This window comes from Calcarisporiella thermophila (genome assembly GCF_041956535.1).
Source record: "Calcarisporiella thermophila strain CBS 279.70 unplaced genomic scaffold VTP21scaffold_3, whole genome shotgun sequence".
Lineage (NCBI taxonomy): Eukaryota > Fungi > Calcarisporiellomycota > Calcarisporiellomycetes > Calcarisporiellales > Calcarisporiellaceae > Calcarisporiella > Calcarisporiella thermophila.
Window position 1 is genome coordinate 416,809 of NW_027192193.1, and position 14,881 is coordinate 431,689.

General features: G+C 45.8%; 5 protein-coding genes across 5 annotated transcripts; 4 read left to right on the forward strand and 1 right to left on the reverse strand.

Annotated features, from left to right (window-relative positions):
• Window positions 1–1,671: 1,671 nt before the first annotated feature.
• Window positions 1,672–3,219, forward strand: VTP21DRAFT_7049 (uncharacterized protein; the record flags this gene model as incomplete). The annotated part of the gene is made up of 5 exons (XM_069397747.1): window positions 1,672–1,977; window positions 2,050–2,215; window positions 2,291–2,492; window positions 2,615–2,766; window positions 2,831–3,219. The coding sequence occupies 5 exons, from the start codon at window positions 1,672–1,674 to the stop codon at window positions 3,217–3,219; spliced, it is 1,215 nt and encodes a 404-aa protein (XP_069255276.1).
• A 1,029-nt stretch (window positions 3,220–4,248) lies between these two features.
• Window positions 4,249–4,554, reverse strand: VTP21DRAFT_7050 (uncharacterized protein; the record flags this gene model as incomplete). Its single annotated transcript, XM_069397749.1, has 2 exons — window positions 4,249–4,404; window positions 4,465–4,554. The coding sequence occupies 2 exons, from the start codon at window positions 4,552–4,554 to the stop codon at window positions 4,249–4,251; spliced, it is 246 nt and encodes an 81-aa protein (XP_069255277.1).
• A 278-nt stretch (window positions 4,555–4,832) lies between these two features.
• VTP21DRAFT_7051 (uncharacterized protein) lies at window positions 4,833–6,166 on the forward strand (the record flags this gene model as incomplete). The annotated part of the gene is made up of 3 exons (XM_069397750.1): window positions 4,833–5,117; window positions 5,198–6,010; window positions 6,077–6,166. 3 exons carry the CDS (start codon window positions 4,833–4,835, stop codon window positions 6,164–6,166), a joined length of 1,188 nt encoding a protein of 395 aa, XP_069255278.1.
• Window positions 6,167–8,491: 2,325 nt separating this feature from the next.
• Window positions 8,492–10,102, forward strand: VTP21DRAFT_7052 (uncharacterized protein; the record flags this gene model as incomplete). The annotated part of the gene is made up of 7 exons (XM_069397751.1): window positions 8,492–8,797; window positions 8,857–9,028; window positions 9,097–9,298; window positions 9,367–9,409; window positions 9,473–9,553; window positions 9,624–9,944; window positions 10,010–10,102. The coding sequence occupies 7 exons, from the start codon at window positions 8,492–8,494 to the stop codon at window positions 10,100–10,102; spliced, it is 1,218 nt and encodes a 405-aa protein (XP_069255279.1).
• An 845-nt stretch (window positions 10,103–10,947) lies between these two features.
• Window positions 10,948–12,543, forward strand: VTP21DRAFT_7053 (uncharacterized protein; the record flags this gene model as incomplete). Its single annotated transcript, XM_069397752.1, has 7 exons — window positions 10,948–11,256; window positions 11,327–11,498; window positions 11,554–11,755; window positions 11,813–11,855; window positions 11,919–11,999; window positions 12,065–12,385; window positions 12,451–12,543. The coding sequence occupies 7 exons, from the start codon at window positions 10,948–10,950 to the stop codon at window positions 12,541–12,543; spliced, it is 1,221 nt and encodes a 406-aa protein (XP_069255280.1).
• Between the last annotated feature and the right edge of the window lie 2,338 nt (window positions 12,544–14,881).

Sequence of the window (14,881 nt, forward strand, 5' to 3'; positions counted from 1 at the left end):
ATATGACAATATAGACTTCTAGATATACATTTTTACTGTGGCTTAATCCACGTGGCGGCAATCCAATCATATTACTGAGACCATAAAACCGTGTTTTTTGTCGGATGTGTTTTATCATACAAAATATCCCACACGCATAAAAAACAAAAAATACTGTGTTTTATCCTGTGTTTTTACAACCCTAATGCTGATGTTCTGTTTCTCTTGGATGGGTCTCGCAACCAGTGAGATCCAAGCGGGCTTAGCGCCGTTGACGTCAGCAGAAATCTTTCGATTGGATATTCGAGGCTGCGGTAGGTCTAGCCGGATTTCCATCCACGTGCAGATTCGAATCGACCTAGGTTCCAGAAGAAAACCAGAATGGATTGAAAGTATCAGAGTGGGAATTGGGTTGAAGCCACAGGAACGGAGATCCATGCAGTCGATGGCCAACAAGTGTTCTCGGAAAGACCCCCATAGAGCTGGATCCAAGGTCGGCTGCTATTTCACAGGGGCTGTGAAAGGGGAGACGTGTTCATCAGGTGTAATGAGGATATAAACTCCACCCCCCCTCCTCCCCTTATCACAAGATAATGTTGATAATAATAGACTCATAAGAAGCTATCAAATGATCATTCAACCCAAGTCTTCCCTCTCTCGAGAATCGGGTGATGGATCCAATGAGTAATATTAGGTTGAAGAGGACCCTATGACACAATAGGGTTCTTCATGAAGAGGTGTTGCTTGGGAACTAAGCTTAAGGCCTTTTTGGTTTGGTTGCTTGCGAGTTTTTTGGGCCTACACGGAAAAAGGGAGGGGGGGAGTCATTGGGGGGTTGCACTCTAGCATCCTGTCCAACCTCAGACACAGTGGTATTTCTGTGACAAGGTGGACACGAGAAAAAGTTGTCTAACCTAGCACCGCCTGCCGGAGTCTCATCATCAGCCCGAGGACTTAATGAGCGTCCCTCGTACATGGCCCGCTACTCCTATGGGGCACCGTGCAGAGGATCGATCTCCAGCCTCATCCTCCCCCCCTCACTGCATAACTTTGGCGGATGGCTCATTGCAACAAAGGGTCATATGGTAGGGCACGATAAGGTTTACTTTTAAACTCTTTCAATAAAACTACCAAACTACATGGGCCCATTCTATACGAGGTAGTCCTAAGTTAGGTCAGCACAACCTTAATTTTACGTGATGGCCTATCGGGCGAATAAGAAGCATCTTGATCCCGCTAATAGAATAATGAATCCAAGGCTCCCCTCTGGTAACAATGCTGGCGCGATTCTAGGGAGAGGGAACGGCGCTGGCCACACCAAGGCCTTGCCGGTGCAAATGGGGGAAGCGTGGTGAAATCCAAATCAGGGCTGCTTTGTGGTGATGGGCTATTTTTGCCAAGAGGAGGTCAGCAAGAAAGATGATAATTTGTTTTAAGCTCGTTGGGATGCTTGATTTGTTTTATCCAACCACCTTCACTCTGAGATAAAAAGAGGAGAAGATAGAAAACATAGTTATCTATACATGTGTATTTATATACCATCCGTTCCATCCCAAACTCCCCCCTCCTACACCACCATTACCACTACCACTTCCACCACCACCACCTCCTCCTCTCTCTTCCATTATCTACCTTTATCATTTCAACTCAGTGCGGACCTCTCTTGCTACGCTCTCCGTTCCCAGACACCAAATGGTTATAAACACTCTCCTCACCCATTGCTTGCTGGCTCTGTCCGTCGTGGGCTCGCTCGCGGCGCCCCCTTTGCCTCCCGCGGAGACAGAGCTTGCCCCCCTCCGCATACCAAAGCAGGCCAACCGCCTCCTCAAGGACCAGTACATCGTCGTACTCAAACAGGACCAACCCGGCAAAGTCGAAATCAAAGATCAAGCGATTAGGCGAGGCATAAAACACATCTACTCCATCGAGAACAACTTTAAGGGGTACGCGGGCAAATTCGACAAGGAAGCCTTGGAGAAAATCCGAAGCGACCCTCTGGTAAACAGGGGCCATCCGTAGCCCAGCCCCATACCTTCTATTGACTTTCACTCTATTAACGAAAAAAAAAAGGTCAAATATGTAGAGCACGACGCACAGGTGACCACCCAGGATGTGCAATCGGGTGCTCCCTGGGGGCTTGCCCGCATTTCGCACCGCGAGCCTCTTACCGGTGGGACGAACGACAAATACATCCACGATCCTTCGGGTGGTACCGGTATTACCGCCTACGTGATAGGTGGATCTCCACTGTCCCCTCCTCCTCGATAGGGACCGTTCTGATCTCCATTCTCTTCTTCCCTCCCCTTTCTAGACACCGGCATCGACATCCAGCACCCCGAGTTTGAGGGGCGCGCCAAGTGGGGGGCCACATTCGCTAGCGACGGGGACGTCGACGGCAACGGGCACGGAACTCACGTGGCCGGCACCATTGGGTCAAAAACTTACGGGGTTGCAAAGAAGGCGAACCTGGTGGCCGTGAAGGTGCTCAACGCGCAAGGCTCGGGCACATACAGGTAAGTTCCCCCCCTCCCCCCTCCTCATTCTCATCACAACCGTGTGCAGAAGCAAATCGAAGCGGAAATAACGCGGCAGTAATCCTCTCCCCTCCCCTTTTCTCCTCTACCGCTATCACTAGTGACGTTATTGCTGGGATCAACTGGGCAGCAAACGACGCAAAGAACAACGGCGCCAACAAGTCGGTCGCAAATATGTCTCTGGGAGGAGGTGCTTCAGATTCGGTCGACGAGGCCGTGAACTCGGCCGTCGACTCGGGCCTTCACATGGCTGGTAAGCTAAGCAGGACGCTCAGAGAGAGGGCCACAAAGCTAACCATCTCTACCCCCTACATCAGTGGCGGCCGGCAATAGCAACGACGATGCTTGCAAGTACTCCCCCGCTCGTGCTAGCAAGGCCATCGGTGTCGCGGCGTCGGACTCCAGAGACCAGAAGGCCTCGTTCAGCAACCACGGCAAGTGCGTGCACATCATCGCCCCCGGGGTGCAAGTTCTCTCAACCTGGACCAATGGCGGTACAAAAAGCATCTCCGGCACCTCCATGGCCAGCCCCCACATTGCCGGCCTTATCGCGTACTTCCTGTCCATTGAGCCGCGGGACCCCGCCGCGATGAAGGAGTTCCTGCGGTCGGTGGCCGTCAAAGACGCCATCCGCGGCTTCAATACAGTCACCCCCAACTATCTCGGCTTCAACAACAACCAGGGATCCCTGAGGAGGATGGCGTAGGCGAAACAGCAAGGTTGAGTATTTCTTGGATGGTTGTGTTTTTGCTTCCGACGGGAGGGGCTTGGATGTTCTTTTTGCCGCGGGTATCCCCCTCCTAGTGGAGGAGGGAGAGAGGGTTTCCAATCCTATTTATCAACATTTGATTTTATCTTCTACTACTTTATACTGTATATAAGAACCTATACACGGGTTTGAATGTAAGCATGTATGTCTGTGTGTATGTACCAACGTAGCCCTACCGAGCAGGCACCTAATAAACAATGAACTTAGGCTAGGGATTTCGCTGCCCTCTTACCCCTCTCTCTGCCTTGCGACCTCGCAGCAACCCACCTCTTTGCAAGATAAGGTTTGGCCTTCCGCCATTTAAGCGTGATGGGATGAAACAAGGTTCCGAGCTAAAAGCATCCATAACCTAGTGGTCATGCATGCCCCTTTGCACCACCCTCTTGATGGCTGCGAGTTTAAACTCTCCTTAATTCTGTGTTGCTTCAATTTGTCGGCCTGAATAAGTTTTATATTAAATATTATCCAAGCAGATATAGCAAGTTATGTAAGACTTATGCCGATTGAAGAAAAGTTTGATATCTGTCGAATTAGGGTTCAGGAGGATGATCGATTCCTTGGTTCAGTAGGGGGGGGGGGTGTGAGGGCATTTGGCCGGCATGGCAGCAAGGGGGGGAGGGGGGCGCTCCCACCCTCCACTCATTTTTTACGTTAACCGTGGGGGAAGGCTATATGCACCGATGGCATTGGGATTTGCAGGGGAGTGGAAATCCTATCCGCGAGAGAAGGATAAAAAAAAACTAAATCAACTATTAAACTTGGAATATCGGATCTCTCTCTCTCCCTTGGCTCCCCGAACCTAGGCTTCTTTGTCCTCCGTCCCCCCCTCCCCCCTCTTCTAACCTGTGACTAACTCTTCTGAGTTATACATTACGCTCAAGTTTGATTTCCTTTTGCTTTAGCCGTTTGGACGGCCCGCGTTGGAGCGGAAGAAACTATCTCCTAGCGAGCAAGCCATGCCGCAACTCAACTCACTTTTCTCTGGAATGAGACAAGCACTCCCTTGTACATCATGTGGTAGTAGCGTCTTGCCGCTTTCCCCAGTTTACGAATTTCACCGTGCAATGGTGTTAGCCAATGTGATTTAGTCAGCAAACAGAAGTTTTCGTAATTAACATCGTACTTGTGGCCCAAAGAAAAATCTAAACCATCCACAGATCATCTTAATTTTGATATGATTACCTTTTGCTGCACGGCAACCGTATAGTCGAACAGACCACTCAAGGAGGTGGGCAATAATTGCCAGGTTTTATGCTCAAACTTAACCTCCATTTTTCTTTTGTCACGAAAGCAAACAAGTAGGAAAACAAGAAAGTGGGGCTTGAGGATGATTAGAAAAAAAAGGTTAGGGATCTATTAGATCATAAACTCTATGTATTTCTAGGTCGGTGCATCTTTTCCTCTACCTTTAAAGCTCGGGGCAAACCTCTATAAATAGCTGGCACTCTCTCTCTACACTCCTCCTCATCCCATCATAAGCTTCAACTCTCTTCTCCTTTCTCCTTCCCCCCCCCCCCCTCCATCCTTAAACCTGAACTGTCCCTCCCGACATGCTCTTTAAAACCGTCTTCCTTTTGGCAGCTTGCATCTCCGCCTCCCTGGCTCAGACCGCCGAGGTAGAGAGCGAACTTGCACCCTTGGTGGTGCCCAAGACTCGCGTCCTCAATGGCAACTACATCGTCGTCTACAAGGATGACGCCTCCTTCGCCGAGAACGAGATCCAGGATCAAGCGATCAAGGCTGGAGTCAAGCACGTCTACAACCTCAACGCCTTCAAGGGATACTCCGGCAAGTTCGACGCTGAGACCTTGAAGAAGATCCGCCGGGATCCTAAGGTAGGGGGGGAGGGTGAAGGACGGAGTGGGAAAAAGGCAGTGCATTGACATTTGCTCGTCTATTTTTTGAATAATCCTAGGTCAAATTCGTCGAGCTTGACGCGGAGGTCTCCATCAACGACGTTCAGTCCGGGGCCCCCTGGGGTCTTGCACGCATTTCACACCGCGCCAAACTCGATGCCAACACGAAGGACAAGTACATCTACGACGCCAACAGCGGCAATGGCGTGACCGCCTATGTTATTGACACCGGTGTGTACATTCAGCACCCCGAGTTCCAAGGCCGCGCCCGCTGGGGTGCCACCTTTGCCTCGGACGGTAACACTGACGGACACGGCCATGGTACCCACGTGGCCGGCACGATTGCTTCCAAGACCTACGGTGTTGCCAAGAAGGCCAGCATCGTTGCAGTGAAGGTGCTTAACGCGCAGGGCAGTGGCACCAACAGTGACGTGATTGCTGGAATCAACTGGGCCGCGAATGACTCGAAGAAGAACAAGAAACACACCTCGGTTGCCAACATGTCGCTTGGTGGTGGTGCCTCCACCGCCGTCGACAACGCCGTCAACAGCGCCGTCGATGCTGGTCTTAGCATTGTGGTTGCCGCCGGTAACAACAATGGTGATGCCTGCAACAACTCCCCAGCTCGTGCTTCCAAGGCCGTCACCGTTGCCGCCTCAGACGTCAATGACAAGAAGGCCAGCTTCAGCAATTACGGTCGCTGCGTCCACATTATCGGCCCTGGTGTAAATGTCCTCTCGACCTGGAAGAACGGTGGCACCAACACCATCTCCGGAACCTCTATGGCCTCTCCTCACATTGCTGGTTTGGCCGCCCATTTCCTTTCCCAGCAGCCCCGTGACCCCATCGCTCTCCGCACCTTCTTGCAGCAGGTAAGGGACCCAGCAAAACCCCTCTAGGATTCGCTCTCTCTAACTGTGCATTTTTTTTTTGAAAAGGTCGCGACTAAGGACGCAATCTCCGGCTTCCCCGCTGGTACTCCCAACCTCCTAGGCTACAACAACAACGGAGCCGCCGCTGCTGCCTAAATTATATCTAATTTCACTTTCTTGTGCTCTTGATTGCTTGCTCTAGTAAAACAAACATGTATACGAGAGTTGATCTCCCTATTTTATCTAGTGTATTTCTCTATTGTTGACACCTTCGCAAAAATCAATAAAACGAGGTGGTTGATTTAATAACGGATGTTGCTTTCATTCTGCCCTTACCTTTTGAAAATCACTCTTAACCTTCACATTTCTTTTCGCCTGCGTCTACACCACGGCCACTATTTATATCAGTGCCCTTCCGTTCCGAATTACATGGTGATTTAGTGTTAGAATTAATTTTATTTTGGAGCATCATGGGAAGTAAAACAAAAGAGAGTATGAAATGGAATGATCACCCATTGGATATACTTTAATATAGGTTGATCTGCAGACGCACCGCTATTAATGGATATGCCATTAGATAATAGATAATAGATCAGATATCAATAACTTGGTATTTCATTTTCATAGACACATTTTATATGACTTGTTTTGTCCCGGCGGATACTCGAACCAGGGCAATATTGCAGCCGAAGAGGATGAATGCAATAAAGCAAGGAGCCAGGTATGAAGCGGTAGTCTTGGCGTGAAACTATTCGACAGACAATAGCACTCTTTCCAAGTATGTGAGTGTATTAGCCTCGAGCCAGTGCAATGTACACTACGGCTGCAGAGTGCTATTGTGTTTAGCTCCATATCAATTGTGCAGTATGGCTCAAGTGTAAGTCAAAGTGTGGCAATTGCTCCCAATATGGGAAATAGAATGAGTCAGTGTGCTCTGAAAATGTCTAGGCTAATTTTCTGTGTAAATGAAATGTAAAGTTCATTTTTCGTGACATGGAGTTTTAATTAAATAAAGGAGTATGAGAAATAGACCAAGTTATCTTCTAGTAAAGACTTTAAAGACCATTCTTGAGCTTGGTAGTGTTAAAGTTCGAAAAGGGAGAAGCAACCACCAATGCTAAAAAACGCAATTCATGTCCCAAATAATGCCGCCGACGATCTACCCGTATAACGCAATTGCATTGCCTCTTCTGTAGACGTTCCCAGAGCGGATGAACTTTCCTGCCAAAAGAACCAAAATACGCATCATATCTCGGGTATTCCAGTGGCTTCATCTCGTGCAGTGGATTTCGCCCCGCCCTCACCCGGTGGAACCATGCGGTCGTCTATCTAATGTACACCAACTTGAGAGAAGTTTTTGAAGAATTGGCGATATTTCAAATAATGGCTCCCTTGACTCGAGCGTCTTCTGGCCATAAAGAACAATTTGTGCGATAGTGCCTTCAATATCCTAGCCATGGAAATGGTCAGGACCAAACAAATTTAAATAGCCTGCATGCAGCCTATTCAACCTTCACTTCAATACCATTGATGTTTGTATAATCTGAGCCTATTGTAATTGCGACGAGTTTGCGGAGATCATGGGTTGCCATTTAGTACCCAATGATGCCATGGGATAATTATACTAAGGTCTTTAGGTGATTTGTTAAGCTTATGTAAATCGGAAAAAGTTCTTGTCAGACGGTTTTTCTAGGCTGCCGTGCTTTCTCATTATATTGTACTGTAATTGCTATGGGCTCTCTGTTATTCTGTCTTTAATTTTTCTACCAACGAAATGCTCACTCGTAGCGGGATCTGTTTTAATTTTGGGAGCCAACTGCAAACGCAATCTATAACCTAAGAATTGGCTCAGAGGATGCCGTGTTTTAGTCGCTTTCAAGTTTGAGCTCACTCGGTTTAAACAGTGTCATTTGCCTTTGGTTGTGACCATTACTTGATTGCCCCTCCTTTAACCTCAAAAGGCTGACCTCGGTAACTGACTAATGAACATGCCAACTCGACGCTTCCTTGCGCGACCCCGTATTACCAGCCAAACCTTTTGTCATGTGCCCTAGTTTTAATGTGGCAGCACCACAACAAATATTACACATCGCGTTTTAAAGGGTAGAGAATTTGGTAAGCAAACCTAAATGTTTTCGTAAGTGTTCCCTTGGTTCAAATGCACTGTAAAATTTATCCCTGGTTATGGTAAGTTTGTGATCAAATATTATTCCTCGGAATAATCCTTCAAACCTCAATTAAGGTTCTATACCTCCACGAATCTCCGTTAGTAATGGAAAATAGGTCAAGCCTCAAGTCCCGCCATGGAGGTGAGATAACAAAAGAGTTAGCCATGACCCATACTGGGTTTTCTCCTTCAGCTATAGATCGACTATATAAATGACGGCACACACTACCGTTTTCTGCGATTCATCATACCCCTTCCTAATTTTTCCCTCGCCGACCTCAACCCCCACTCCTTAATAAAATACCCTCTTCTTAATGGCTTTCAAGGCTATTATCTTCAACTGCGTGTTAGCCCTGTCGCTGGCCTCAGCCTTGGCTGCTTCCCCCCAGGAGGCCCAAGTCGAGGGAAATCTTGCGCCCCTTTTGAAACCGTTTTCAGCGGAGAAGCTGATTGAGGATCACTACATTGTGGTTTTGAAGGAGGATAAGGCCGACAAGGTCGAGATTAAGGATCAGGCCATCAAAGCCGGTGTCAAGCATGTTTTCGGAATCAGGAACTTCAAAGGGTATGCGGGTAAATTTGACGCAAACACCCTAAAGAAGATTCGCCAGGACCCAAATGTAAGCTTTAGGCTATTGGTCACAAAAAATAGAGTTCGTGTTGATGAATCTTTCTCCAGGTGAAATATGTCGAGCACGATGGGATCGCAACCAGGGGCGAGATCAAGACCCAGACCGGTGCTCCCTGGGGGCTGGCGCGGGTTTCCCATCGCAGTCGCCTCAACGATAACACCGAGGACAAATATATCTACGATTCTCAGTGCGGGGAAGGAATTACGGCTTACGTCCTTGGTAAGCGATAGTTGATCTGAGCAAATTCGTTCTCCAATAAAGCCCCGCTAATCTTGAATAAATATTAGACACTGGGATCTTAACGAGCCATCCCGAATTCGAAGGCCGTGCTCGCTGGGGAGCAACCTTTGCCCCCGATGGGGACAGGGATTTGAATGGCCACGGTACCCATGTTGCTGGTACAATTGGGTCCAAGACTTATGGTGTCGCGAAAAAAGTCAAGCTGGTTGCCGTAAAGGTACTTGATAAAAACGGCTCGGGATCTTGGAGGTAAAGTGGTCTTTCGGATGTTTTGAATTTTTGAGAACTAGAAAGTTCATTTTTCACTTCTGAAATAGCAATATTATTGCCGGGGTTAACTGGGCTGCTAACGACCAAAAGGTAATTTATTTCCAAGACATAACCCAACAATGCAGTTGAATATGTATCTCTATTTATTTCCAGAATAACAAAAAGTATTCATCCGTCGCCAACATGTCGATTCAGGGTGGAAAGACAAATGCACTCAATGATGCTGTGAACAATGTAGGTGCTAAACCCTCCCCCCCCCCCCTCCAACACTCCCTTCCTAAACAAAGTGCAATTTGCGCTCTAGGCTGTCGATGCGGGTCTTGCTATGATTGTGTGCTCCGGCAACTACAACGATGATGCGTGCAAATATTCTCCCGCCAGTGCGGACAAGGGAACTTGTGTTGCCGCTTCAGATATTAATGACAAAAAGGCCTCTTTCAGCAATTATGGGTCCTGTGTAGATGTCGTTGGCCCTGGAGTCAATATTTTGTCCACCTGGAACGACGGTAGAACCAAATACGAATCTGGATGCTCTATGGCCACTCCCCATGTGGCAGGACTTGCTGCTTGCTTCCTGACTCAAAAGCCGATTGACCCGTTGGCACTTCGTTCGCTCCTGAAACAGGTATGGAACTAGGCCAACTTATAAGGACTCCGTATTACGGCTCATAACCAGTGACTCTTGAATAGGTTGCGACCAAGAATGCGCTCAGCGGTTTCAACTCCGCTACTCCTAATCTACTTGTTTTCAACAATGTGACCAACAATGCCCTGGCTCTCTAAGCTCAGCTATTGACGGATGCCGATGATTCCTTCTTGTAATCGCCTGGGAAGCGGCAGAGAGTCCTTTAACCGTTACTAGTGCCTTAATATCAGCTCTATTATATAAATACCATATTTTTGTAGCTTTTCTTAGTTTCAAAATTGTATTAGAATGTATCGTAATAAGATGGTGAGCATTCTTTGTTCTGCCCCCACTTCTTCTCACTAGAAATAATCTGCTGGCAGAAGCCAGTTTCTTAATCGTTGACCATGAATTCTAAAGACAGTTCGAGATACTTCTTATCGTTCCCGAGGATGCTTCCCCAAAACTTTTATGCGTTCCACACAACACAGATGACCACTCCTAATTGAAGCTTGACAGAAACGAGCATTCCGCTCTTACAAATCGGTTATGGAAAAAATGGGTTGACGTGAATATAGTTTCCACGAAGGCTTAACATCTAATGGAAAAGATGTACCCTGGATCTAAGAAAGAGTAAGCTCGAATTTAGTAAGCACAAAAGAGAGATGTCGTAATTAGTCTCACATTCGCTCCTAAAGAGAAGAAGAGTCACCAATAACTTCTATTTGGAGAGGAGGCCTACCGGTGAGAATATTAGGGGGCACTTAGTATTATGTGATATTGTGGAGTGACATGTATACCGGCATGAAGGCAACATGGATGTTGGAGAGGAGGAAATAGAAACCTTTTGATTATGTTGCTATTATAGTTTATTGCATTTAATTCAAAAATATTTAAAAAATTGATATATAAGCTATCGTCCCCATCCCATTTCAAGGCCTAACCCTTCGTTAAGCACCCACTCTATCCTTATCTTCACTCTAACATTTGATAGCACTTTGTAATGCTCGTCAAATCTATTTTGGGCAATTGCCTAGTGGCAATATTTATCTCGGCCGCCTTAGCGATACCCGCTCAACAAGCTGAGGAGGAGGCTAATATGGCTCCCCTCATAGTTCCGACGAGCGAGAAAAAGAGCTTGATTCAAGATAGCTATATTGTGGTGCTGCATCCCGACAAAGTCGATAAAGTCGAGATCAAGGACCAGGCTATCAAGTCTGGAATCAAACACATATACGAGCTTCAGGACTTCAAGGGATATGCCGGCAAGTTTGATGCAGAGGTTCTGAAAAAAATTCGCAAGGACCCGAGGGTAAGATCCCAATCCCAAACCCATTTACGACTATAAACCCCCAGTTTGATACGAAATCGTTATTGTCTAGGTAAAATACGTGGAGCACGACTTTGAGTTTTCTGGGGGCGAAATCTTGACTCAAAACAACGCGCCTTGGGGGCTGGCGCGGGTATCCCATCGCCCAAAACTCAATGATACCACCAATAGCAAATATATCTATGACTCTCGCTGCGGAGAAGGAGTCACAGCCTATGTTATCGGTACTTTATATAAGACCATTTTATGAAGGTTTATATTGACACGTCTACTACATAGATTCTGGTATCTATACAAGCCACCCTGAATTTGAAGGTCGTGCTCGTTGGGGTGCAACCTTTGCCCCGGATGGTGACAAAGATCTAAATGGTCATGGTACCCATGTCGCTGGTACAATTGGGTCCAAGACTTATGGTGTTGCAAAAAAAGTCAAACTTGTTGCAGTCAAAGTGTTGAATGCCAGGAACACTGGTTCGAACAGGTAGTTTTATTGTGCTAAATGGAGTTCATTATGTTCCTTAAACTATTTTGTATGCAGCAATATTATTGCCGGAGTCAATTGGGCTGCCAAAGATCAAAAGGTAAATCATTTCCTAGACATGACGCAACAACGCAGTTGAAAAAGTTTTGTCTGTTATTTCCAGAATAACAAAAAGTATTCGTCCGTCGCCAACATGTCGATTCAGGGTGGCAAGTCGCCTGCGCTTAATGACGCTGTGAACAATGTAAGTGTTAAGCTCCCTCCCTAATAACTTGCAATTGCCTGCCTGAATAAAGTACATTTGTCTAGGCTGTCAGGGAGGGTCTTGCTATGATTGTGTGCTCCGGCAACTACAACAATAATGCTTGCAATTATTCTCCCGCCAGTGCTGTAAATGGAACTTGCGTTGCCGCTACAGACATAAATGACAAAAAGGCCTCTTTCAGCAACTATGGGCCCTGTGTACATATCCATGGCCCTGGAGTCGATATCCTCTCCACCTGGAACAACGGTGGTACGAGAAAAAGTTCTGGATGCTCCATGGCCACTCCTCATGTAACTGGGGTAGCCGCTTGCTTCCTGACTCAAAAACCGATAGACCCATTGGCGCTTCGCTCGCTCTTGAAAGAGGTATGGAATTAGGCTAATTTATGAGGACTTTATTTGGTAGTTCATAGCGATCGTTTCTTCAATAGGTTGCGACCAGACTCCCTAACCCAGACTTCCCCCCCAATACTACTAATCTAATGGTTTTCAACAACGTGACTGCCGCCGCTCTAGCAGTCTAAACTTAGCGAGCCACGAGTGCTTTGCAGTTAGTTTTCAACAAGTATATTTGGAAGAGTACTATTGAGTCGTAATCTTTTGAGCCACATTTTATCAAAATATATATCGTATTTATATAGCAGAATGTATTGCTGTGCCATATTGTTGTTGTCAGCCCACAATACGGTTCCGAAAAGTTAAATGCCCATTGAACATCCCCCAGATTCCATGAATCTATTAAAATTTTAAGAGTGCTATGACAAAGAATTAGGGAGATAGTTTTGTGTTAGTCTGCACGGCATAGATCTTTGGTGAGCTGATTTTAAAAGTCAAATTCAGAGTTTCTGTGATCAATGATAGACACTTATTATTATTAATCGCATTTCAATGTCAAAAATTCATATAAAGTTAATAATATTAAAGGGGAACACTGGAATTCGGATGTAAACACATAACTTTATTGGTAGTGATCCTTAATAGTTTCTTGTGAACCGACTTTAAAACAAGATGGAAACAATGTCTCTTTACGATAGGCAGGTAAAAAAGTTAGAGCAACTCATCCTATGCTGTACTCGTAAGCATGCAATTTTGGGTATGCTGAGTGTATTACATCGAGCTATCGTCTGAAAATGTGATCAAGTTATGTATATAAAATGTGAGATCGTTAAAATTGGATAAAAGTAAACCTCTATCTATCTATTTAGCATGTATCTAATCTCTTCATGCTAAAGCAGCTATGGAGAAATATTCACGCCAATTTCGTATCAGCCTGCGAAGAAAAGTTAAGCAGTAATATTTTGCTCACTCTTGGGAGAAATAACGTGCTATACTGTACAGGACGCGCGCAGCACTCTTGTCATAGGAGATACAAGCTACTCAAGCGCTAAGTAAGCCAGCTTTGTTGTTGGCAATGAATTAAGAAAATTATCATGCGAAATATATGAATCTTGGCACTCTGTTTTTCAAGGTGTGTAAAGTTTAAATTGGACATCTCAAGAGCAAAGAACAAATTAAAGTATAACATTGAACATTACAAAATTTGGGCTTTTAATTAATAGCTACAGCGAAATTTCATGCATCTTTTGCCATTCAGTAGTTGTCAAGAAGAAAAAGCTCATTACTTAATCAGCCAGCGAGCAATATTGAGAGATAATGCTTAATTAAAAAAAGCTTCGCTTAGTTGGACTCGCACGCTATCTTGTTTATTGATGCAGACTTTGCCCCACTAGTGGCTGCTGAAGAATTTCAACATTTCAAAAAAAAAAAATATCTGTAATTATTCGACTTGCGTTATGGGAAAACCCGTTTAGGCCATAGGGGCTCTGACATTAACATTCTGGGCTGAATTCAGAAATTAGGAGGGCTACAATGTGAATCGGGGCCGCATTGCATTCTAATTGGATATATGAAGTGACACGAAAATTATTATGGGAACCTTCACGGTTACTACCTCTATCACTGGTTTGGCTGCGTGCCTTCAAACTGAGAGCCTAGTGGATCTTTATGCCCTGGCTAATTTTCTTCAAACGAGTGTATGTCCACAGAAAATGGATTCCATTTACGCAAAGGGCTGTTCATATTTCGTGAGAACTCGTTAGCATTCTGAGTTGCGCTAAAATAATATCTGATTCACAATTTTGCAATCAGAGCTATTCTAATATATGAGAATTTGGGTTTTTCCTTCCGGCCACTCAATCCGTAATTAGTAACCCGTAAATCCTTTATTGAAGATTGAGAGTTTGCCACAATTTATTTTTGTAGTCAACTTATTACTCACACATGAACAGAGATTAAGCATACTCGACGAGTACCCCCAGTGCCTCTTTTCTTAGTTACTGACTCCAACCGATTCGGATTCTCGACCGTTCACACTTCATCCGATGTAGTTTGGCTGCTGTTGAAATTCAAAGTGCGATCATGATTGATAAACATTTTGCTATTGAAGTCACACTCTTTAGCCCATGTTTGAACGCTAAAACTCTGTAGTGGTGTACGGTTAGACTAAGACGACAGCTCATCCACTTGTGTATACGCGGGATTTCGGATATCTTTGAACACTTCGGGCTGGAACTAGAATGGGAATTCCCAAAGGATTGTAAAAGCTTTGAAATGTTTATCCGGACTTGATGGCCTTATCGAGTCCCGTAAGGCAATTAACGGGTGCTCTGGCGGTGGGTCCTTCTTAAGGAAACAGCGGTAGGAGTTGAGCTAGAGTGCTTGAATACTAAGCGGACGTGTGAATTAATGATAGCGGCGAACATTGGCGTGAGAGTGAGAAATTTGGAAAGAAATGTGTTCAGATCACGTGCATTCCGATCTCAGTTAGGGGTGCTTTCAATTTCCGTCTCTACAACACAGCTC